This window comes from Cyprinodon tularosa, unplaced genomic scaffold (assembly GCF_016077235.1).
Source record: "Cyprinodon tularosa strain WSP-4 unplaced genomic scaffold, ASM1607723v1 ctg22, whole genome shotgun sequence".
NCBI lineage: Eukaryota > Metazoa > Chordata > Actinopteri > Cyprinodontiformes > Cyprinodontidae > Cyprinodon > Cyprinodon tularosa.
Genome location: NW_024038821.1, coordinates 1,300,301 through 1,313,585, shown reverse-complemented (window position 1 = coordinate 1,313,585; position 13,285 = coordinate 1,300,301). Strand labels below are relative to the sequence as shown.

Below are 13,285 nucleotides of genomic sequence, written 5' to 3'. Positions count from 1 at the left end.
TGTAACAACAACCGTTTCCTTAAATTGTTGGAAGAAAAAAACGAATTACATATTTATTCCCACCAAAACTGCATTTAGTCGTGAAAAGGGCTACATTAAGAACTAACATGTCTCCTCTGTGAAGCGCAGTTTCGCCGCCTCGCCACAGGATAGCGGGGCTCTCTGGGCTGCTGGAAGCTGCGGCTCCGTTCAATACATGATTTCAATCTATTAAACCCGACTGGTAGCCGCTGAAGAGCGCAGAACCGGCCGAGTAAAGGGGCTTTTAGGCTTTATGCTACATAGTTAGCTTCCGAAGTAGCACAGCCATGGGCGTAGAAGTCGAGACCATATCTCCCGGTGATGGTAAGTACATTTAGCCGCCTGGGTTGCCATTAATACGGGCTGGGGAGCGGGCGCTGGTACCGCCGCTGCTGGTTCTAGATCCCTGGAATGTCGCAAAGTTCATAAATAATCCTGTGGTTTCAGAAGTACCGTGTTTGCAAACTGCTTTGGCAGTTAATATTGTTTGGTGAATAATTGAATCGCTGTGATGAAGCTCAATCTTTAAGGGGCTCATCCTCACTGAAACCCTGCATGGCATCTTTCCAGAACCCTCCATACTTGCTACCACACATGCTTGTAGCCCAACAAATCTGAAATAATAACCCTCTATTAATTATTAGTGTTATTATGAGGAACCTGAACACATCACAGCAGGGAGATATACTTATTATGTTATCATCATTTCGAGTATTTGAAAGACTATACTGGAGTAGAAGCTGGATTTCTATCGTAACTGTCAAAAAAGATTGAGATTTTCCAAAATAAATGGCTTAAGTTATAAGTAATTAAAGTAAAATCCATCCAGGTTAATATAAGAATGACAGATCTGACTGAAGGGAATCTCTGGGGGAAGGAAAATGTCAATAAAAACGCATAGATCATCTAATTAAATGTAGCATTTGTATTTGGTTCTTGTTGTTAATCCATAGATGAATCTGAAATCAGGTCTTCATCTGTGAAACTACAAGCTTAGAAGTTATGAGTACAAGTTAAAACTTTGCAAAAATAGAAGCGTAAATCACAAACTGACAAGTAAGAATTGCGAATTTATTGGTACAAATCTAAAAATATGTACAGGTATATTTGTGACTCATACTCGTACATTTGAGTAGTACCTTTGCATAAGTGATTCAGATTCGTAAATTTTGAATTTGTGCCCGAAGAGTCGTGCTTTTGTCATCGCAAAGTTGTAACTTCCTATCTTTTATTCATTATTTCTAAACTAGTTTCTCGCAGATGAAGACCTGATGTACAGTGTATCTATTAGTTGATAACATGGAACAAGCACAGATCCTACTTTTATTTACATTAGACATCAATTTACAAATTAAAGGAATAGTGGAGGATGTTCTTTTTCCAGGTGGATCATCTAAATAATTGGTTTTCCTAAACGGCAATCATTCTGGTGATATGTTTACGTAAGGCCGTCCTGTTCTCTTCCCCATTTCCACTTACCGGTGGTGAGTCTGACATAGTGGAAAATTTGCAAATCTTTTTTTGGAAAGTAACATTGCATGAGGGATGCAAACAGCAACTTTTAAACTGAGCGTGCACAAGGAGAAATGGACTTGTGCACGCTCTTGCATACGTTTAATAGGCGTTCCATCTCTGGAGCAGGTTGTGTTGTGTATGTGTATTTTTTTTTTAGTGTAGAGGGCGGGTATTTTCAAAAATTTGTGAAAATCCTCCACTTTACCTTTAATGTGTTTTTATTGGCAGTTATCTTACCCCATAGAAATATCTAAGCCTGAAAGCAGGGAATTTTATTTTTATTTTATTTTTTTTGTCGAGGACACCTGTACCTTAATGGCCAACATTAAACTCTGGGTTTTTCTTGATGATTTTTAAGGTCTGACCTTCCAATACATTGTTTTCGAGCACTACATTTGAATAGCCGGGTTTCAGTCACGTGACGATTATGACGAGGCCAGGGAGCGCGATTTCAGATGGAGGGCAGGAAGTCTATGAAGTTAGTGTAAACATGGAGGATACCGTTACCGAGAGCCCGTATTGTATGGAGTTAGAGCCTGTTTCAAGACACAGATACAAGGAGTTGATATACAGATATGTTGGACGTGACCCGTACCTCATGAAGATGAGTGAGTTTTCGGTGGACCTTAAAGATTTGCCGACAGTGGAGGCCGTCGACATAACGAACTATCTGGTCCTTCAGACGTCGTATTACACCAAACAGCAAATGAAGGCCTATAAATGTATGAAGGCATATAACTTCTTTGTCAGCGGGTGGGTCCACAACCTCGGCACCAAACGTCTCCACAACGATTATTGTCTAGTCTACGCCAGGGTGAGTGTTTGTTCTTATATTGTTTTATGTGTTAAAAGATGCTAGCGTTAGCAGTAGCGGCTAGCCTCACAGTTGTTTATGTTTCTCTCGTTGAAGAGATGCTTCTGATTTGGGCTTAGTTTTTTGATAACCGAGGTTGACCGTCGGAGCCCAGTCTACCGATTCAACGTCACCCAAGGCGCTAGGACAGCATAAACAGTCACAATGAAGTCCGTATTAGACTACCGGTAACTTATTAATCATTACTAAGTACATGAGCATTTAACGATAACCTTATGCTATATAAACACAACCACAAAAAAAAGTTAGCTAGCTAACATAACATTATAGCTTACCTCTGACGAAGTGGTCACTGCAGACACGGGCATTGGCAGACTCTGCTCCTTCAGATCGCAGACGTAGGTTTAGAATCCATTTTTTTCGGCGTTGTTCTGTGAGCTTTTTACAATTTTCACCTTTATGGACGACAATCTTTGGTACTCTGTAAAAGCTCTTTTCCTTTTCTCGGTTAGAACGATTGGAGCAGCCGTAAACTACACAAAATATAGGCATTATTTCAGACGGCAGATCCTCAGCTACTTCACTTCCTGCCCTCCATCTGAGTTTCGCGGGCTTGTGACGCAGCACTGTGACGTCACGTGAAACCAAGCTCATAGCAATAATGTTCTGGAACTTGTTTTAGAGAGCTAGTAAGTTGGAGTATAGAAGACGAAATGAATGGAAAAAATGTGGCGAAGTCCTGTTTGACAAAAAACAAATGGTGGTGGTTTTTAGTTTGAATATGAAATAAAAGTAAGATAGGTCAAATCTGATCTTTGCTAACGGATTTATGTGCTGTCTGTGAAATTTAGTTACTTTTATGCCCCTGTCACACCGTGACTATTTAGACCAGCGTATGCCTGACGTACGAAAAATCTGGCAAAAACACTGGCATATGGTGGATAAGGTATGGGTAGGTTTTGTATAAGTTATGAGATGGTGAAGCATGCAAAAGCACCCTGAAACACGCTGGCACACGTCGACATGTGAGTACACCGAGAAATTTTGGGCATGCTCAAAATTTCCCGACATATGCTAGCGTATACTCACACGTGGGACATAAATTATAGATGAGTTATCTGATCGTTGACTTGCGTTGTAAGGTCCTCATAAGTTGTGGTGTCTATCTATTCCAAATCCTATGAGTAAGTTGTGCGTAACTTATCTCCAATACATATCGAAGTGTTTGACGTGTTCCAAACTTCCAGCTACTGTATAATGGCGTATTGGCAGTGTTTTGGTATAGAAGGGGGATTCAAAGGAGGAAGGCGTTAGTTCTCAGACTTCATCCCCATCATAGGGTGAGCGAGAAGGTGTGTGTGATGGATTCTTCATGCGTTCACGCCAATGCCTATGCCCATGAAATGTCCTAGAAGACATAATGCTGAATCTGCTGCGACTGCGAACCATTTTTCTTTCTTTTTATTTATTAAATTTTTTTTTTGTGGCGGGTGGTAAACATTAGCTAGGTTAATACCACGATCAAAGATACCTTTTTATGCAGGCAGGGCGCCTTCGGGCGCAATGCTGCCCCCCTCAGGACACTGGCTTATGACATTTCATGGGCATTATGCTGCCGTGCGTTATGCATAAGTTAGGCTGTCATTGAACAAAGCTCTGGACTTGTTATGAATACGCTATGTATACGCCAAAAATAGAAAATATACATAAAAAGTTCAGCGTATTCCAGAGTTTAAGGAGAATCTGGGTCTGTCTAAATCGGCAAGGTGTGATAGGGGCTTAAGCTGGGCTAGCCCTTTTTAACAAAACATTCGTCGTTGACTAAATTCCCTGCAGTCTGTGTAAAGAACAAGCATGAAGCTCAAACTCTTTGCTACAGATTATCAATAAACCCCTTTTGTTGAAGTTAAGTTTAAAAACATGTGAAAAATAGCGAAAGACACAAAGAAACAATCAAAATGCAATTCATGTACCAAAAAAAAGGGAAAGAAATGCTTGTGTGAAAGTATGTTTAATGTAGTACTTTTTTGTAGTTTGAATAAAATAAAGATTTTCATCCAAACAACAAATCAAATAGAAAAACCCACCATGACATGTTGATGTAGAGGCAATAAATTATGAAGAAAAAGATTAGATGAGCACTTTTAGGATGATTGCTGTATTAGCCTCTTAGACTCAGTGTTTGCTTACCCTAACATTTCTTTTCTTCCTTTAACAGGGCGAACATTTCCAAAGAAAGGCCAAACATGTGTTGTTCATTACATAGGTAACTATTTTTTTTGTTGTTCTCTGGAATCTTTAAACTCTACATCCTTTCTTTGTCCTCGCTGCTGAAAGAGGAAATCTGCCCATTTGTTCATTGTCTGCTCTGCTCAGATTGCAAGTTGATGGCCGCATTCCAACAGCCTGCAGGCCTGTGCACCTGTGTTTTGGTTGGGTTTTCATAATCTCTGTAGGGTCGCCTTCTCTGTCACACATCATTAGTTTGCTTTTGTTCTGAAAGAGAAATCAGATGTTTTATTCTGTCTGCTTTGTAACTTTTTTTCCGGCATGTTTCACACTTGCAAACACACGTCTGCTTTCTTTTTCCTGTTTGTCTCCCGTCAGAAGGTCTGGTTTTAAGGTTGGGCAGTAAGACGCATAATAATAAAATACATTTGGGCTGTTCTGAGCCTCGGGGTTGGATGTCCAGACAACTAGGTCAGACAGAAAGTAAACAAAACCCAGTTTGCATGTCAACCGTCTAATATCACGTGTTTTTGTTTATGTGGGTATGGAACCAATCCCTGTCGGTACGTTCCCTTCAGTAGACAGGTTAGGTAACAGTATCATTGTGGCATTGCTTAGCCCAAGGTGCTGCTTTAAATGAACTAATACGTGACTCATTCTTAGCCTAATGAAATCGATTTAGGCAGTGATGAACGAGCAGGTTTTAAAGTATGACATACAACATTTAGTTCTCAGGGTTACAGGTTTATTTTTTTATCAAAACGTTAATTACTATTGGTAAACCATTGATTGCTTTATTTTTCTCGGTCATTGTGTGTAACTAAATGAGCAGCCGTATACACGTAAAACTGGTTTTCATAATCATACTTAATGCAGTGGTTTAAAGATGTCATCTTCAAAGTGCAGGGATCTAGCAGTATGATTTAGTGTCATTATATTTGGATTAACCCTTTTTTTCTGCTAGATGAATGTTATGTTTTCTTATTTTTTTCAAGTATTTTTACATTCATTGATTTACAATTGGACGCATTTTCCTGATACCAGCTATTAAATGACTGTTTAAGTCTGCAGCACTGATGCACAATTCACCCAACATGTTACTGTGTTTTTACGATAAATTGTGATTTTAAATCAGCTCTTTTTAAGCACTAAAGATAAAAAAAAGAGGAAATGTTTTTTTTTTTGAAAAATTAAGAATATTTGTACAATATTAATGATCAGAGAGCAGATCAGACATCCCAGCCTCTGCGTCCCTTTAATGGAATCTGCTGACAGATTGGATGAACTGGAGCTTAGACAAAAGCTTCAGATTTTTTTAAGGTAATCTCACTTGGGTGTCTCCTGGCTTAGACTGGCCATTTTAGGACAGCCATTTAGTGCAAAGAACAAAACAATGCCAGTTTTTTCTTTTTTCATACCAAAAACCCAGCATGTTATTCCTATAAGACTATAATGACCAAATTAATGTTCACTAATTTATTGTCTAGCTAAACAAAAAGTGAATTTCTCTCTTTTTTTATTTTTTATTTCTTTGCCTTTTGACCTACTGTGTTTGTGCATAAGCTTTTGGTATTTTGGAGGCAATGCCTTCACAGAGTTAAGCCAAAGCTGCTCTGAACAAAAGGCTAAAAAATATTGTTGTATAAGCAGGGGAAATGCATTTGCAGAGAAAGAGTAAACTGATTTCATCTAATTTGAAATAAACAAACCCGAAAGACAAAAGAGGATCTAATTTTGGAGTCGTATCAAGTCTATTAGAATCATAAATAAAGCTGCATTGATTGTATTTGGAAGAGTTTGTGTGCAAATTCTCAGAGTATTAAGTTTAGCTTAGTCGTTCCATGATCCTCATTTTCAAGAAATGAGCATATCTCTCCGGAGAGATATTTCTCAGTACGTGATTGTTTTTGAGCCTACTGTGTTTCAAGCATCTAGCAATGCAGACCTCCCCTTCTGCTCTTTAAAGCTGCTCTGCCTTCTTGTTTTCTCGTTTTCACCCCGGGGATTTTATTCATGCGGACACAGACAGGCCAGAGCAAACAGACACAAAGATTTGGAGCAGTGACCTCTCTCTGACTCCGGCGAGAGTTGCTCAAATTAGCTGAGAGGTCATTGCCACTTGGCAGATACCAGCTCTGGCCTTAAACCTGCAAAGTATAGAGCTTTGCAGAAGTATTCACACCTCCTGAACTTTTTGACATTTTGTCTTTTCCCAGACTACAGACTTAAGTGGGTTTTTGTGTTGGTGAACGACCAACACAAAGCAGCATATTGTTTATTTGATATTTATACAGATTTAATCACTAATCTGAACAGCTGCCTTTTTTCGACATGGTCAATATTTACCTCCTTTCATTTGCAGAACCTACTCCAAACAGCTTCCCTGTCGCTGCTGTAGAAAGGCCTCCCCACACCATGATGATGCCACCACCATGCCTCCTGATGGGGCTGGTGTGTCTATGCAGATTAATGCTGTTTTAAGCCTGTTAGTTAAAGCTATAGGTTGTGTTTTGGTGGTTTTTAGTTTTATATATTGTTTTCAAATGAAGCAATAATTCTGATGTTCAATTCTTTGATTATTACTAAAGAAATCATCATTATTTATCCGCCTAGATAGAATCAGACTAAAAGGGGGCTTTTTACAAGTTTTCATATAGAAAAAAAAAAAGGTATACAATATTATATTACCCCCATATTTTACCCCACTTTGCAATTATGCCCTACTTAAAGTTGGATCTATCATCTATGGTCCCATTAAAATGCATTGTTGAAGTTCAAGAGATCTGAATGTTTTCGCAATGCACTGCAGCCCTGTTTCTGTCATCCACCCTAAATGTCCGCAGGCTCACAGATTGGCAGCTCTAACAGCTGCAGTCCTGCTGTCTCAAGCTTGTTTTTCTGCATATGAGACTGTCGCCAAAGGAGGAAAACTTAGGCAGATATGGTATCAGTCAGTACGAAGAAAGGAAAAGGAGTCTGAGATAAATGCGGTGATTGGCGGCACCAGGCTTCAAAGACTAACGTTGCTCTCGGTTTTAAACTTAAAGCGAGGCTCCAGCAGGGAGGGAAATGATGTCAGGCCTAATTTTGGTCAGTGTTCTAGTGTTTTACGTCCGAGAATGCCAAAAACTTGACATCTTAAGGTGAGACTGAGGAGCAGGTTGAAAGTCACAAGCCGCCAAGCCTCAGACTTCTGTGGAGGAAATGTTATTTGAGTCTGTCATGTTTTCACTTCCAGCAGTATGGAGTTCATGCAAGTAGGAAAAAAAAAAAAAAAAAACAGTTTGAGATTAAGGGAAACTTCATCCCCTGTTGAGCTGTCTGTATGCTTGACAGGCCTTTCACAGCTCGTATTCCCATAGTAAACATAATATTCCATGCATGATACACCTGGCAGATGCCATGGGGTAGGGGTATGAGGGAAAAAATAAAGCTAAAATATCAACTAAACACTGAACACAGAAAAACAGAGCTCTACTTGTCTTATTTTCACTGCTCAGTATAAGAGTAACTTTTACACTCCTGCTGGTGATCATTCAGATGCAGCCAATACTGTGACTCTAAAACGAGTGCTAAACGACTCTTTCTCCTAGTTACTCCATCATACAAAGGAAGGATGATCAAGACTTATTCACTAAGATGTGCGCTCCTGCAGCTTTGGAGCGGATCTGCTCAATGGGTATCTCTACACACGTCTCAGTTCAGCCACATTTGAGCCCAGGGGGGCTGCTCGGCTGGCAGCTCTGCTAGACGAGGGGCAACACAGGATACAGTTAGTGGAGTAAAAATAACCCCACCCCGGTGTGGTATGGCTCTCTGCCAGCCTACAACTAAGTGAAACCCTCTGACGAGGAGAGAGTCTGGGAGCCGAGCGCAGGAAGGGATAGGCTTTGCTTTATTTTTGCAGACCGCACCCAGGCTTAGCTGCACAAAAAAACGATAATAGAGCACTGAAACTCCATGGGTGGGGGGGGCAACAATAAGGAGTATGTGTGCTTTTTTTGTGTGCACAGGATTAATGTTAAAATCAGATCGTTAAATAACATCCTTCTTTAGGCACGTTCAAGATGGATTCGCCATTTTTTTTTACTCCTTCTGATTTTACCAAACTTTTCAGACACAAACTTCATCTTCCTTTAAGTCCACTAAGGTGACCCTCCTGGGGAGAAAAAAAAAACAAAAAAGCAATGCATTATTTTTGCCTTGGTGCAGAGTGTATATATCCAGTATCTTGTTAACGTCATCCGCCACCCCATCCAATCACAAGAGACAGCTGTAATGTGCAAACCCTCCATGGCCTCCTGTCTTGTGGGCAGCATTTGGGTTCAATTTGGATTGCCCCCCCGAAACTGAACTCACTTTATGCAATCGTTGCCAAAAGTTGTGGTCCTGCTGCTCGTATGACCTGCAGCAGGTGGCGTTTGCCTCGGTGTGTGTGAACCTGATGACTCCATGATTGAAAACGGACTTCGCCATTGATATATGGGCTAACAGGGCTTCTTGGAAATTATAGACCTGCTAATTTTAGGGGAAAGGAAACAGGAGAAGCACTACAGTATCATCATTCATATGACTAGATAGGCAAGACACCATGATTACATTTTGGTTGACACTAAACTTAAACGCTAAATATTCCCACTTATTGAGTAGAATTATGACAGGCAATTAAATTAAAAGCTGTCATGGAGATTCTGGCTGAAAACTATTTGGTTTCAAGGAATTGTTTTTCTCTTCCTTATGTTTTTATTTCATGCTTGGTGTGATTAAAGACTGCTTGTTTATATTACAGCTGTAAAATTCATAGAAGGAGATAGAAATGTTTAGTTTTACTACTTTGGAAGCTGTCTGCAGGATATTAGAGAGGCTACCTGAGGTGTCCTCTGACTTATTAGAGCATGCATTTTCACTTATCCATAGGCAAACTATTCATAGTGGTTCTCTTAGCATATTTAGGGAATCAATGTGACAAAAGGAGAATAGTTTCATCAGTTGCTGCCTCTGTGGCTTACATGCATTGCTGGAGTGTTTTTTAAGAGAGTCCTATCAGGGTGTCAATGGGCTTACTGCCAAGTTGACAGCTTCTTTACACCTATACCAGCCCTCTAAATAATTCATGATAACATGATCAATGTTATGGGGATGTGTTAGGCTTGGTTTCCTCAGTACATCCAAGCAATTAGTGCAACAATGGAAACGTTTTTCCATTTGCTACTTGAGCAGAAGAAGAAATACCCAGATACTTATGAATAACTGAATGGTAGAGCTTTCTAAAAGCATTAAAGTTATTGCAATGAATTATTCTTGTTGTTCTTCAGCCTTTTTTCTGCCACAGAATTAGCTGTACTGCATAATTCCTTATGACTCTGCCTCTTTTCTGCACCATCATAACCTGACAGAAACGGTGCTGTGGTGTCTGCCTTCACGATAGGCCTGAAAGTGAAGGTGTAGGTACAGAAAAATCTCCTAGAATTAGTACAGTTAGGGAAGAAACATCTAAAGCGCATGTGATGAGATGAAAGCCGCACAGGAAAGGTAGATGGAAACAAGATCCTCTTAACTTTCTGCAAACCAACAATCATGTAAAATTGACACGTGCTCAGCAGCCAAATACAGGCTGGCTGCAAATGTAGTTTTTACTAAATAATTTTGTAGACAGTGAAGTATACACTGCATGAAAAATGAATTTCACCCAGTATTCCATATTGGCTGTATTAATATGCAAAAATCAATAGTAGACCACCTTGTAGAAAACGATGAAAAGCTGCAGTGTTTTTTATTTTCTGAAATGGAAATAAAGCTACCAAAGAACAGACACTTCGGAGATAAGATGCGTCTTCCTTTATGTCAGGTTTTCAGCTTATGGCTTTAATGATGCTGAAATAAACTTTTACGCCTGTGAGACATTGATGGTTGTGGTATTGTCTGTAGATCAGTACGAAATGTTTGTCCTTGAGGCAGACTGTTCTTAAATCAACCGGCTTAAGTTACTGTTTACAACTGGCTGAATCCCAGCAGGTTGTTTAGACGGACCGCTCCGTACAGCAGGGGTTACCTGTGGGTGTAGATTCCTTTTCCATGCAGATCAGTTGTGCTTGCTTGTCTTTTGTGTCATAAAGTTCAGAAGTTATTAGTACAGCACATGATTACTTTAGACTGTGTCTCTGAAGGTAGTGAAGCTCTGAAAGAAAGGGAGGCAATCATTTATTTTATTTTTTATTTTTTTGCCTTTGAAAAATTAATACCCTCAACCTTATCAGGCAAAAAGGTTTGGTTTCATCTGAAGGAGCAGATTACTGTACAGCTGGAGCCTTTGTTATCCTTGTCTCCCTTTGGTCTACATACATGCAAGAAATGGCCTATTTAGCTTTTAAAAATAATCCACTAAACTAGGCCAACACCTTCTGATTCACACTTGATCTCAGTTAATAAAAGAAACAGAACCAGAACAAAAACATGTGGCAGGACACGCCTAAGTATGGTTTCTTTTTTGATTTTGTGATGCTGCATCGAAGAGAGATGGGAGTTTATTGTTTCTTTGGCAGGTATGCTGCAGAATGGGAAAAAGTTTGACTCGTCCCGAGACAGGAACAAACCTTTTAAGTTCAAGATTGGACGGATGGAGGTTATAAAAGGTTGGGAAGAAGGCGTAGCACAGGTAAGAAGGGGATGTGCTTTTTCTATAACGATTGTCAGGTGTGATTAAATTAAGCCACATGGTAGATGGCGCTGATGCTTTGCAGAAAAAAAGTCCTGGCTTTGAATCCTTGTCAGGAATCATTAGTTCAAATCACATTTAAAGGTTATTTACTATGTGGGTCTGTGTTTCCATGGTAACATATTTAAGGGGTTGTTCCAATGTTACCCTCCATGGTAGATAAATCAAAAGTAGAAATGATAATGCTTAAAGCAAACATATTTAAAATCGACAAGTTTGGTCTCATCACAATTACTGAAATTGGCAAAGAAGAAAATGTTTGAAAACAAAGTACAAAAAAAAATGATTAAAACTATAAAAATAGCTATACAAAAAAAAAGAATTACATTTTAGCAGAAATATTCAATGAGAATAAGGGAAACCATCTTTAATCGTTTTAACTGTTGGATCATCGGAGATTGTCCACAAAGTCCAGGAAATCCACATATCTGTCATAGTGAATGTGTTTTATAACATGCAACTCAATACTTTTAATCATTGTTATACTAATAAAATGTGTAATTTTATTCAGGCCCAAGCAGCAATAACACGGGGAGGCCTAATTTATTTAGAATGTTTTTTTTTACTTACGTAGTAAATACATTTAAATAGTACCAATTCAACATCATCAAGTTAGTGTGTTTGGCTTTGGAGGACTGGAAGAATTGCTGACAGGCCATGCTTACACATAGATAACATGCAAGCTTTTTTTTTCTATTTTGTGCATTTTTTTCAAGTGCTTACAAACAGAAATATAACATTAATTTAAGTCTTTTTCCACTTATTCTCCACCTTGAATTTGCCGGTGTGGTCAGTAAATCTAGACGTGTCCACCTTTCCTCCTGTGCCTCAGATGAGCCTCGGCCAGAGGGCGAAACTCACCTGCACACCAGACATGGCTTATGGAGCGACAGGCCACCCTGGAGTCATCCCCCCAAATGCCACGCTCGTCTTTGACGTGGAGCTGCTTAAGCTGGAGTGACGGCTGGTTTTACAACACAAAGGTTGACAGGCGGGCTGCATTCGCCATGACCTGTTTTACAGGAGACCATACCTGCTCGCTGCCCGCCACAACCTCCTGCCTGCTCCTCCTCCTTTGTTTTAAATTTCTACATCTTCTTCATTTCAGTATTTAAATGTAACTTCTGCTGCTTTATTGGCATCTTGTCTCTATGGGTTCTTCTCTAAGATATCCACGTCCTGTAATACTTAAACTCACATATATAAATTCTGTTTGTTAAAAAATGCTCTTTTTTTATGTTCATCTAATGTTAGTTCTTTTAGAGCGATCCATAGGAGGATAAAGATCCACAAACTATTGCAATCTAAACTGCCTTACGGTTCAAACAACAGAGGACGGGTACACAAGTTTAAGATCAGAACTTTTTGCTCTGTATACAATCTGGGCATTATATACCACTGTCTACATCGACACTTGGATGAAAGCTTGTCCTGCTGAATTCTCTGAATGATTTTGCTGTCCACTTTGTTTTATAACCTATCTGCACATCTAATGCAAGTGTACCCTATCAGATGCAACCCAGTACTGTACAGTGTGTTGAAGAGCCATTACTACTGCAACAGTTCACTGACCAAGTCCTGAATAAAATTGGCATGTACTGTATTGAGAGGTCTGTGTTACTGTTGTTATTTTTAATCAATCAAAATAAAAGAATGATAGACAAGCAGCATTAAAATCATGACTCTGGAAAAGGAGAATTTGGGTTGTATGCTGGTGAAGATTCTCAGTCATCCAGGTTGTAGTCATTCCAGAAAAAGTAAAAAAAACAATCCACTGGACTTGGTTTCCAAGAGACGTTTTGCTTACTTCAAAATGAAAAGGATGTTTATTTAATTGAAAAAGCTTCCTGGATGGGAAGCAAAATATCTTCAAACTTGGAAACCAAATCCAGTGGATTGTTTTTTTTTTTATTTCCTTTTTTGTGAATGAGAATTTGGGTTTTTAAATTCTTTATTAGTCAATGCTGTAATATATAATCCTTAATGGACTT

At 39.3% G+C, this 13,285-nt stretch overlaps 1 protein-coding gene and 1 long non-coding RNA gene across 2 annotated transcripts; one reads left to right on the top strand and one right to left on the bottom strand.

The window, feature by feature from the left end:
- Positions 1-124: 124 nt before the first annotated feature.
- fkbp1b (FKBP prolyl isomerase 1B) lies at positions 125-12,901 on the top strand. The gene is made up of 4 exons (XM_038286092.1): positions 125-345; positions 4,569-4,616; positions 11,122-11,234; positions 12,127-12,901. The coding sequence occupies exons 1-4, from the start codon at positions 309-311 to the stop codon at positions 12,253-12,255; spliced, it is 327 nt and encodes a 108-aa protein (XP_038142020.1). The 5' UTR covers positions 125-308; the 3' UTR covers positions 12,256-12,901.
- Positions 2,210-2,953, bottom strand: LOC119784160. Its single transcript, XR_005280898.1, has 2 exons — positions 2,686-2,953; positions 2,210-2,250 (listed from the first exon to the last, which is right to left on the bottom strand). It is a non-coding gene; the product is annotated as an uncharacterized LOC119784160 (long non-coding RNA).
- Positions 12,902-13,285: the final 384 nt, after the last annotated feature.

What these genes read in the sequence shown, in the direction of transcription:
- fkbp1b (XM_038286092.1), top strand. Translation starts at nt 309, where the DNA reads ATGGGCGTAGAAGTCGAGACCATATCTCCCGGTGATG. An exon ending in ATGTGTTGTTCATTACATAG is followed by an intron (nt 4,617 to 11,121) that starts GTAACTATTTTT and finishes TTTCTTTGGCAG; the next exon opens with GTATGCTGCAGAATGGGAAA. An exon ending in GGGAAGAAGGCGTAGCACAG is followed by an intron (nt 11,235 to 12,126) that starts GTAAGAAGGGGA and finishes CCTGTGCCTCAG; the next exon opens with ATGAGCCTCGGCCAGAGGGC.